We start from the raw sequence: 12,237 nt of genomic DNA, 5'->3' as shown, positions 1-12,237 counted from the left end.
GCTGCTGCCTGGTGGCTTAAGGGTGGAGATTTTTCCGATCTCCCAGGTCAACTTATGTGCAGACCTGCCAGTGCCTATCCCCCTTCGTGTGAACACACAAGCACAAGACCAAGTGTGCACAGAAAAGATCCTGTAATCCATGTCAGAGTTCGGTGGGTTACAGAAACACGAAAATACCCAGCATGCTTCCTCCAAAAGCGGCGTATGGCTGCCTAAATGGCGGGGTAAAAATGGCCATATACGTTAAAATCTACTTGTGCAAAAAACACGAGTGAACGTGGGAGTTTCAGCCCATGAACGCAGTACAAGAAGAAGTTCCATTGCTGAAAAATTCAGGTTGCTTCCTCCCAGTGGAAAGCTAGCAGCAACATCACAATGTGCAGGTTTTTTACAGCCACCTGCACTTATGGCAGAATGACCAAGGTTTTTTCCTTGCCACAGTGGTGACACAGGGGTAGGACATGGATACCGTCTCCGAGTCTGCACAGAAAGTTGACCTGTGTTCGTCACAGCCTGGATTCAAACACATCACAAGCCGAGTGCTCTACTATTTGAGCTAACCTGGCCTCCCTTTTTTAAATTTTTGTATATGAAGTCTTATATCGCGCGCGCATCTCCAGACTCGGACTCAAGGCGCAGGGATCTATTTATGCCGTGTGAGATGGAATTTTTTACACAATACATCACGCATTCACATCGACCAGCAGATCGCAGCCATTTCGGCGCATATCCTACTTTTCATGGCCTTATTATTCAAAGTCACACGGGTATTTTGGTGGACATTTTTTTATCAGTGCCTATACAATTTTGTCAATCGTGGGATCTTTAACGTGCACACCCCAATGGTATAGATACATTCATGTGCAGCCTTAGATTGACTGATAAAGCGCATGTGAAAGAAAACACTGATTAGCAAACTCCAGATAAAACTTGTTTTTCTTGGCAGCAAACTTAATACCTACAGACAATGAACAGAGAAAAATAAGCTGGGCTTACCCTTTTAAACTGTGAAGACAGCTCTTCATAGAACATGATGATCTTCCTGCAAAAGAATGCAAAGCAATCCATTTTATTTGCAAAAGAATGCAAAGCAATCCATTTTATAAGTCAGGCATGGGAATTGAAAATTGTAAAAAAGGCGGAAAATTTATAACTGGAGACGCGAAGCGTCAAGTCGACGGCGCGAAGCGCTTAGCCTTACTAGGGGGGTCCGGGGGCATGCCCCCCCGGAAAAAAATTTTCTCCAAAGAACCAAGATGGTGCAATCTGGTGTCATCTGAGCTCCAAGTTTGCCATTAAATTCTGTTTTTAGAATCAGAGTTTTAAGTACAAAAATGTACCAATTTTTGCTTTTTTTAAGAAAAAAATATATACATGTATTATATGGTTTAAATTTGTAAAAAAAATTGATCTGTTGAGACAAACAGGAAAATGTAGCTTGTAACACAATCTGTGCAATCTGGTTTACTTTCAAACATAAAAGTTCAATAACTGAGGCGGGCGGTAGCAGTGCGTGAACAAAGTACGGAAAGTTTTCGCGGGCTTTTCCGCAAAGGCCAAAGTAACCGGTGCTTTTTTTGTGTGCCTCCCCCCTTTATTTTTTCGGCGGACACTTTTGCATTTTCGGCGGAACAAAACAAAAATTCGGCGGAAATCCGCCGTTCGGCGGACAATTCCCATGCCTGATAAGTGCATATTTACTATTCACTCCAAACAATCAGCACCAGCAAACATGCTCGTACATACAGTACTGTGGGTTTTTTTTTAAAACTTTCCAACACAGACGCTAAATCTGCATAGGAAATGCATAAAATCCTGAATGCTTGCAGTGATCTGCAAAGTCTGAACACTCTGGACAGCCAAGCTGGGCTAAAACATGAGCATTCAATTAAATCATGACTGCACAAAGTGAAGAGTCATATGGCAGCAAGGCATGATATCATAACACTGTTTAAGCCTTTAACCTTCGCCAGGCCGGGTTATCGACTACACATGGAAGACATCATGGGGCCGTGTGGACCCATGCTTCTCAAAGAAGGAAAAACGTGCATACCCTTGTTTAGACGTCTACGGAAGGTATGCATATTTTTCCTTCTTTGAGAAGCATGGGTCCGCACGGCCCCATGGCATCTACGGAAGGGGATGCACGTTTTTTCCTTCTTCGAGAAACATGGGTCCGCACAGCCCCACGATGTCTTCTGTTTGTAGTCTAAATTTGACCTTTGTTTTTTTAATTACTTCTCGCTGAAATTTAATGATCTTTCAAGACATGAGCTTTTTAGGTGCCTGAGGCATTCTTAAAAGCTCATTAAAAGATTCCAACTAGTTTAAGAAATATTTGCAATTAAACACTCTTCTGGGTCCACATGGACCCACGACCACCGGTGAAGGTTAAAGCATCCCATCCTTGAATATTTTCTTCGAGAAAAAATTGATGCAAAATATGCAATCTGAAGATCTCAAGAACAATCGCTGGAGCTGTGAAAATTACAGAAAAAAAACACCAGCCCAACTTAAGGAAAAGAATATGTTTGATACCTAATGTCAGAGGAGATGAAGACCATGCAGTAAGGACGCACAAAACCTCTAGCTTGGTTGTCATACAGCACGAAGTGGTGAACCTAAACAGAAAACATGCAGATCATTTAACTCATTGTCTCCCGGGTACGGATATATCCGTACCCACTCATATGGCTCTAACTGACCAGGTACAGATATAATCCGCTCAGACTGTTAGCTTCAGTCGCTTCCTGTAACGTCCATCTAACGCCTGCATTCCAGCGTGTTCATACACTGTTACTACACAGTTACTGCAATTCTGAGTGACCTGCTGCAGCACAGCTTAATGTCTCGGCTAAAAAAAACTTGGTCAAAGTGTTAAACATGCCTTGTCAAAGAGACAGACTTGTACAAATGTATCAAGTAACAGCAGGCCTAAGGTAGTGAATATCCACTTATTGTTCTCAAGGCATCTGGCATTTTAGACAACTGTTTCAACTATTATATTATTACAGGGTTGTCGCTAAGATTTAGTTTTTTCAGACAAATTCTACAGTATTCATGGCAAACTCCTTCCCTTGTAAACAGTTTGGCCCTCAGCTCAGATCTTGCCAGGCTTTTACACCGGCTAAGACCATCCCTCAACTTGGACACATACCAAAAATAAACACCCTGACGGCTCACTATGGTAAGTAGGAATTTTTTTATGAATTAATTTCTTAAAAATTAGTTTTGACTGTACACAGAGAGCACCAAGGCTGTTCATTGGCTCACGTAAGTGTAGCCTATGCGATCGTAACTTTGTCTGTCTGTGCGTGCGTGTGTGTGTGCGTGCGTGTGTATGTCTGTGGTAGAAACTTTAACATTTCGTCATTTGAAGACGTCACATTATGACGTAAGAGGGTTAGACGTCACGCGAAGGAATTACTGAAAGTCTCGGTCATTGTTATTTTGAGCGGGCCGAGACTAGTTGGCAGTCGTGTCCCTGTAAGTAAGCTACATGCAGACAGACAGATCTAGATCTAGTGTCTCGCTTTCTTGCACAGTGTCACCTATGCTTACTGTGTGTGTGTGTGTGTGTATGTGTGACGGAGTGATTGAGTTTGTTTGTGTTACTGTTTGTCGATTTCTTACGTGAGCCTTGAAGGCTTCGCCTCTTGTTTTTTATATGTGACTAAGTGGAGGGAGGGTCTTATCCCATGGCAAGATCTGAGATGGTGAGCCGAACTGTTTCCACAAAAAGAAGTGTGCTTTCAAAGTTTTCTTACAGCAGTCCTTAGTGTTGCCTGGATCCATAAGCATCTTATAAAAGTTTTCTTTTAAGAAAACCTGCACTTCAATGCCCAGTACACCAAAAAATAATTTAATAAAATCAAAAAATATTTATTAATAAAAAAATTGTGCTCACAAATGCCGAAACTCCCGATTCATCATCAGACAGGACGACCTGAGTATCCTCCGATATGCTGAACCCCCTGGAAAACAGCACAAGAAATTAATGAGAAATACATTCTCATACATTATACACAGATGTGCATAATAATAAAAAAAAAAATGAACAATCGTGAACAAACACACCAAAATAGTAGAAAGCACTATGGCACCAAACAACAGTGAGTCAGACTTGAAATGAAAATTCCGTCTGGACTTGACCATAATATGAATTTGTAAATCTGGACCTTTACATATTTTTCTACAAAATGTTTACCATGATTATGAGGACCATGTCTCAAGCACAGAGAACTAGCTAGGATTTATCTTCGTTCAAAAATGCATCAAAATGGCCGCAAAAGTAGACATTTTTCTAACGTGTTTGGCAGTCGTGCGCGTCACATTTCCGAAACCATGAAACTGAAGAAAATTGGAAATTCTACCAAAATGATGATAAAGTTTTCAGCGTTTGAAATGGGTTAAGAGTTTTGGCGTTGTCAAACGATATCCCTGTAACTGTATTTAGTGTAAGTGTCAGGACATTCCCAGAAATGTGCTTACTCTGAGCTTGTTTGATGGTCTACAGCCATGAGCTTCACTGAGAGTGCATTCTGGTCTATATTGCTTCCTGCATCTTTAGGAATCGTCAGCTGCACAAAATAACACATGGAAAATGGTTAGGCAAAAAAAAAAATAGGTGTGGTTAAGGTAACATAGCCAAAAAAATAGGGTAGGAAGGTAGGCAATCACTTTTTTTTTTGTTACTTTTTTTCTTTATAGCAGAGCAACCAAGCGTGTAGCACTCACAACCGAAGAAGATGCCGCCATTTTTGTCATGGCAAGCGTCTGTTGGGCCTTTTTAGTAGAAGGAGTTATTTCCCTTGCATCGTCTGTCGTCTGCATGACGACTCGAGCGCTTTCGCTTTCATTGCGTTTTCTGCACTCGTTTTCTTTTCACTTTTTTGTTTTTTTGACAAATGTAGTAAAAAGTTATAGGGTCGGCCCCTAAAAATAGGGTAGGTCGGGTTATCGTAACCACACCTATTTTTTTTTAGGCCTTATGATGCATGAATGTTTACTGAATCTTGTATAGCTTTGCACACGTTTTGTCCTGTATGTTTACCGCCACATTTACTGCGTTGAAAATACTCCCTTTTCCCAAAAGCAGTCTATAATACAACCCTGTGTTTCACATAAAATGTTGCAACAGTAAATCGAATAATGAATAATTAATGTGATAAAGGGTATACATTGAAAAGAGATTTTCAAAATAAAATGAAGCACCATGCTCTCTTGTCAGTAAATGTATATATCTTATGAAAGGGGGCCGGTCCCACTGTATGTAGGGCCAAGAAAAGAACAACAAAAGCACATACCACTGGCTTGGGGCCCTCTATCTCAGAGAACTCTGCCACCATGACAAAGTCGTCCATTGAGTTTATGCTGTCCAAAAATTCATGGCCCCGCCCTCTTCTGCCGGGACCTCCCCCTGCCCACTGAGTCTGCGCTATGGGAGGGGGTGGCAGGAGGTGAGGGGGGAGACCGCTGACAGAGTAGTCGCCTGCCCCTGATGGGTCCCTCGTTGACGGCAGGTATGTTGCAATTTGAGCATATTCACCAAACATGATCACGGACGGGACCTGCAAACACACACATGAGGAAACGACGCCTGTAGAATATATCATGGTTTCAGAAACTATGAAATGAAGGGGCTAGCTGCAGTTTTAATAACTAGGAGTATACTCTTGACCCAAGACCTGGGTAATTAAGGCTACGTCGTTTGACGTCACTACTCATGCGTACTTAACCATTGGCGAGCAAATAAGCAGCGCATCGACTGTTGCTGTCAGATATTGTAAATATTGTCTAAGCTCTTTAAATGGTAGCACCCAACATCCACACAACACAGGACAGACCCTACTACCTGCTGACCCGCTGGGAGAATTCAAGGTCTCTGCTCAAGACAGGGCATATTCAACCGCCTGAAACATCACCTGTACACAAAACTCGGCACTGACCACAGTATAGAGCAGTGTGTCTACAGGACTAGCTCTACTGAACAACAGAAAATATCCGCTGCACTCCTGTCCGCCCAGAAAGATATTATATGGATCAGCAACAGAGCCTATTATTATCATTCATCAGGTGTACTTCTCATTCAGATACGGCAAATAGAGATTAAAACAGGAAGTATAACCGTGCATTAAAAATGACAATTACTGAGCCCGAACTTTTTGACAACAGCACCGGATGTCATAGTCGTACTTACAATCACTATTAGAATTACTATCACAGTATCAGTCCCATTTGTCAGTGTCCCAAGAAAATCAACGCAATATATCCCAGAAGGAGACAGAAGTCTACGTCATTTTGACTTGCGGGGTTTTCATACACCTCACTTTCTTCAAAAACCTCATGCTTTTCCACAAACCGTCCCTATCTGGTATGTGGATCGCAAAATGTAATCGATCAAAACAAGCTTCTTCTCACCACCCCTTGACCATCAAAATTGTCCTTACATTGCTGTATTCTCGAAATGTTCAAGTTGAGGTGAAGTGAATCCAAAGCTCTATTTTTCACTCAGTCGAAGTAATGGGTCACCATCATGCGTTCATGGTTTGATCTGAATAAACAAAGGCGGGTAGTTTGAAGTTTGCTTCAGTTTGGGTGAAAAAAGACCGACTTTGTCGAGTGAATTCCTAAACGGTACAAAGCTGTAAGAGTGCTCTCCCTTATATTATTCACGTGATAATTGTTGTCTGCTTGGAATCGTCTGCTGCAAAATGTGCGATCAAAGTGCTAAACGACAGCCCCTTTGCATCATCCACTAACCCTTCTCTTTCCTGAGTATCTGATTCAATTAAACTGCCTCGGCAACTTGCTTCTAAATTTGTGACCCAACCAGGAAGAGGTTGATATTCGTGAATATCGTCCCAAATTCAAAGTCTGTTCAAACTGTAAGTTGGTGGTATATAGCGGTATTGAATTTAGAACCTAGCATATAACCACGTCATGTCACAGATAGACACTAGTTCTGGGGACAGAGAAACCAAGTTAGCATAGCGAATTTAGAAGTTTATTTAGTCCGTAAACTTGGTAATCTTGAACTTTAGCGTGTTAAATTCATAGCTCAAAATCCACTGCAATGTAGCCTATAAGCCTCCAATTTTGCAGAACCTGCCCTTGAAAGCATAAGAAGTGTTTGACGTGACATTGCTGACAGCAGGGACCTATATCCAATAGTTTCCCCCCCCCCCCCCCCCCCTCTGCTTCTTTCTCTCTGTAAACTTGTAGGGGTAGTTATTTTTCGGTAACTTACCCAACAACCAAACTGAATCACTTACCCAACTAACGGGCCTGAATCCTCGATAGCTCATGGGTAGAGACTGTACATATTGTGGATCTACTTTTTGCGACTCAAAAGTTCAGAACACTCTAATGTACAAAATATACATTTCTGGAGCAAACAATACAACCATACCGCATTTAAACCAGCAACTACAGGCTTGAACACATGAATCTCAATATAAAATCCATGAGTTTGGTTGTTTTCTGAATTCAGATCTGCCGTGCACAATCGTTTATCGCAAGCAAGATTCCAAGGAAAAGTAACTCTCATACTTTGTCTAGCGACACGAGTCAGATTTCGGCTGCATCCCGGCGTCTACAAGACTGCAATCCGACGGTCAGTTTTCAACAATATTTCATTTTATAAACAGATCACACGCAATCAATTACAAACATTTAATCAACTTGAAGAACATGCAGCGGTTTCATACACTATTTTGCCCCAGAAAACTAAACTTCATACAGTTTTTAGCGTTGGAACACGGGTGTAAAACTTCGTCTGCTAGTCACATTCGAGGAAAGAAAATTTCCTGAGCGATACCAAAACATGAACAGAACACACACTATCTGCCTTTACCGCCACAGCAGAATGACAACATAACTGTGTACTTGATTTTAGTTCAAAACATGGAAACTGACAAGAAGTGTTAACAAAATTGAATGATTTGCACGGAACTATTCAACCGCGCATTAATCGATCGCCTTCGCAGGTAGACTGGTTGGGTGAATATGATTCGATCAAACTTTCGCACAAAAACTCCTCTTTTCTTTGAATAACTGAAGAAAGGAGGGATAAAGAGGTTACATACCTCGTCTCAGTAATTATCAAAAATAATGGTCTCAGTTCGCGGTCATGAAAAAGCTCGCTGAAGCTCGCATTTTTCATGATCCGCTAACTTCGACCATTATTTTTGATAATCACTGAGACTCGGCATGTAACCTCTACGTCTATGCTGACAGTTAAAATGTGATCACAAATAACAAAAAAAAATTTAATTAGTCTTACGATTAAAATGTAAGAAATCGATCCAAAAATGATGTCATCTTATTCTTTATCATTTCCTGATTCCAAAAACATATAGATATGATAGGTTGTATTCAAAACAAGCTCAGAAAGTTAACAAGAATACAGAAAAGCGCTCTTTCCTGCTTAGCACAATACGCTACCGCGCTAATCTGGCGTGTCAATATCACTACGTTTTGCACGTGGAAGGTGAGCGATTTCCTTCACGCGGGGATTGACGAAGCTGTATTGTCTTGGTGAAAAAATACAGTGCGTTAAGTTTCATTCCGTGAGTTCGACAGCTTGACTAAATGTAGTAATTTCGCCTTAACTTTTGTTTTTTATTGACATATATATGGCACCAAATATTTGGCTGCCTGTTTGTTTTTGTTTTTAAAAAAAAAAAATTTTTTAGCATCGGTTGAATCTGGGCGTCCAAAAGCTTGAAAAAAATAGCTGGAGATCTGTCACCCAGTTGCCATAAACATTATAAAATACCAATGACTCCCCTTTTCCCTTTTGTAGCAAAATCATTAAGAGTTTGAGAGAAGGACAGGCGTGTAGACAACCATACTCCTAAATACTTATACATGTTCTTCTTCTTCTTCTTCTTCTTGGCGTTCGTAAGGGACATCGCTGTAAGATGTGTTCCGCTGTTTGGTCCTCTTGACCGCAGGCACAGGTTGGTGATGGCGCCAGCTTGAACTTTCGGTTCATGTGAGCATTGAGCCTGTTGTGGCCAGTACGCAGCCTGATGAGGTTGACTTGCTGCTCTCTGGACATTGTGTGGTAGTCATCTCTGTTTGTCCTTGGCCTCATCAATGCCTTGATGATTGTCTTCTGCTCACTAAAGCTGACACTGTGACTTATACATGTTCAAAACGCTCATAGGATGTCCACCATACACCCATCTTTCTCGCAAGGCCAAGTGACCACCGTTCCGAAAAACAACAATATTACTGAGATTTGTCTAAATTAACTTCAAGTCCAAGACGTCTAGACGAATCCCACAGAATGTTTAACTGATTCTGGAGCCCACATACAGAATCTGAAATAAGAATAATATCATCTGCAAACATCAGAATGAGTATTTCCAAAAAGTCTGGAATAAGTTGAATACAGCCGCACTCGCCTAAACGAAACACTATTTTTAATTCGGATAAGCCAAACTCTGTGAAAATATAGCTAACTCAAACACGGATATATATCTCAAACGTGATTTTGACAGATAAGCCAAACTCTAAACACTGTCGGAGAGACTTTTTTTTTGCTTGAAAAACACGTCAGGAAGATAAAAATATTTCGTCAACGCTATAATTATCCTACGGAAACGAACACGTCACCTGTTTTTGAATATGCCGGGAAACTGATGACGCGGTGTGCCCTCAGATCTAACTCTTGGGGGTCCGACCGTGATGTTGAAATCCTTGCAGCTGCCAGCATGTTCCAAACAACTGTTGCAGTGTTCAAAAACGAGTGGCTCTCATACAAACCTATTTTTCCAATCGAAGGAAGAGATCTTTGTGAAGAGCAAATCTACCTGAGGAATGTATGTGCTCATTTTGAACGAGTCAGTGGTGAAGACCAAACCACAATAAACATGCAGCAAAACAAAACATTTGCCTATAATCTATGTTTTCGGAAATTTGATCTTGATTTATGACCACAGAGACAAATTGTCTAATTTTGTTTCTGTTCTTTCTTTAATGGAGAGGGTTTCATTAAACATTACATTTATTATGATTTACTTGGAATCCTTTTAACAAAAGCGTAGTTGCTTGTTTCTGAGATGTGTCACTGTTTTTACCCTTTATTTTTACAGTTGGGTTTGAGGTATTAAAAAAGCCCAACTGAAGAAAGCACTTTTAACTTGTCACTGTTTTGACAAAGTTATTCATTTAAAAAAACACACGTACACACACACACACACACACACACACACACACGCGCGCGCACAGAAAGAGACAGAAAGATTTTTGTTTGCTCAACGCCCAGTCCACCACAAAGGGTTATATCAGGGCGGTGCTGCTTTGACATTTAACGTGCGCCCCACACAAGACAGAAGTCGCAGCACAGGCTTCATGTCTCACCCAGTCACATTATTCTGACACCGGACCAACCAGTCCTCGCACTAACCCCATAATGCCAGACGCCAGGCGGAGCAGCCACTAGATTGCCAATTTTAAAGTCTTAGGTATGACCCGGCCGGGGTTCGAACCCACGACCTCCCGAGGGATTTTACAACTTATCCTGAAAAAACTCGCTTAAGCCGAACGGCACGATAATTTTTCGGGAAATGTTTGGCTTATCCGAACTCGGATATGCAAAAACTCGGATAAGCGAAACGATTTTTTATTCCCCGGGCGAGTTCGGCTTAAGCGTGTTTGACTGTACCATGTTTTCCCTTCTGGACAATATCATTAGCTAGCTCATTAATTAGTAGAGAAAACAAAACTGGACTACAAATTTCTCCCTGTTTTAGACTCCTTGGGCACATAAAGGAGTCCGAAAAATCACTTCCTGATCGCACTTTCGCTTTTACCACGTCATACATACAGCTGAGCGCCTGGTACATCTTACCTTTAACTCCATTTTTGAGTCACTTGAGAAAAAGTGACTCTATGTAATCGGTCAGTGTTAGTCTGTCCGGCCGGCGGCCGGCCGGCCGTCCGTAGACACCACCTTAACGTTGGACTTTTCTCGGAAACTATCAAAGCGATCCGGCTCATATTTTGTTTAGTCGTGACCTCCAATGACCTCTACACTTTAACGATGGTTTCGTTGACCTTTGACCTTTTTCAAGGTCACAGGTCAGCGTCAAAGGAAAAATTAGACATTTTATATCTTTGACAAAGTTCATCGGATGTGATTGAAACTTTGTAGGTTTATTCTTTACATCAAAGTATTTACATCTGTAGCCTTTTACGAACGTTATCAGAAAAACAAGGGAGATAACTAGCCTTTTCTGTTCGGCAACACACAACTTAACGTTGGGCTTTTCTCGGAAACTATAAAAGTGACCGGGCTCAAATTTTATGTGAACGTGACTCCCAGTGACCTCTACACTTTGACGTCTGCTTTGGTGACCTTTGACCTTTTTCAAGGTCACAGGTATGTCTTGAAGGAAAAAAATTGAAATATCATATCTCTGAAACTATTCATCGGATTTGATTCAAACTTTATAGGATTATTCTTTACATCAAATTATTTACATCTGTATTGTGTTGTGAATAGCAATTTCTTCCTGTCCATCTGATGCCTCATATAATATTCAGAACTGCGAAAGTGACTCGATCGAGCGTTTGCTCTTCTTGTTCTTCAAAGTTTTCCACAACGTAGTTCTTACAACTGAATCAAAAGCTTTACAAAAGTCAATAAAAGCAACATACAACTTCTTGTGTGTCAATAACTGCTTCCGACTGTACCAAAGCTTGTAGTGTAAAAATATGATCAACGGTACTATAGCCTCTGCGAAAACCAGCTTGACTCTCATTTAATATTTCATGTTTTTCGATCCAATTCGTCAATCTGTTGTTCAAAATGTAGCTATACAATTTTCTGCATACTATATATACATAATAATGAAATACCTCTGTAATTATCAGGATTATTCTTATCACCTTTCTTGTGAAGGGGATAATTATGGCTTCCGTCCATACATCGGGGTAAAGTCCTGAGGTAAACAATTTATTGAAATATTTTGTACGGCACAACAGCTGTGGCGGAATTCTTGAAGAACTCCCAAATTAAATAATCGGGTCCTGCAGCTTTACCATTCTTTAATACTCTAATAGCTTCTTTTACTTCGTTTTCAGTGATGACACGTTCAAGCGCATCCATGTCATACATCTCCTCCTCATCATCACCATCAGATACCCGATTAACACCATCCTCAACAAAATCAGTATGATCATTATTTTCTTTTGTAAAAGAGTTAAACACATTATAAAAATGTT

At 40.8% G+C, this 12,237-nt stretch overlaps 1 protein-coding gene across 1 annotated transcript in view; it reads right to left on the bottom strand.

The window, feature by feature from the left end:
• The window catches only part of LOC138962855 (guanine nucleotide exchange protein SMCR8-like), a gene marked incomplete at its 3' end in the record, with an annotated part of 51,832 nt that extends 46,268 nt beyond the window's left edge, over positions 1-5,564 (bottom strand). Inside the window, 5 exon segments of the mRNA XM_070334820.1 lie at positions 997-1,042; positions 2,539-2,621; positions 3,908-3,974; positions 4,492-4,580; positions 5,307-5,564. Of these exon segments, the coding sequence (XP_070190921.1) occupies positions 997-1,042; positions 2,539-2,621; positions 3,908-3,974; positions 4,492-4,580; positions 5,307-5,555 (534 nt within the window).
• Between the last annotated feature and the right edge of the window lie 6,673 nt (positions 5,565-12,237).

Source organism: Littorina saxatilis, linkage group LG3 (genome assembly GCF_037325665.1).
Source record: "Littorina saxatilis isolate snail1 linkage group LG3, US_GU_Lsax_2.0, whole genome shotgun sequence".
In the NCBI taxonomy this organism is placed as follows: Eukaryota; Metazoa; Mollusca; class Gastropoda; order Littorinimorpha; family Littorinidae; genus Littorina; species Littorina saxatilis.
The sequence above is the reverse complement of the archived record's forward strand: the minus strand, read 5'-3'. Positions and strand labels throughout refer to the sequence as shown.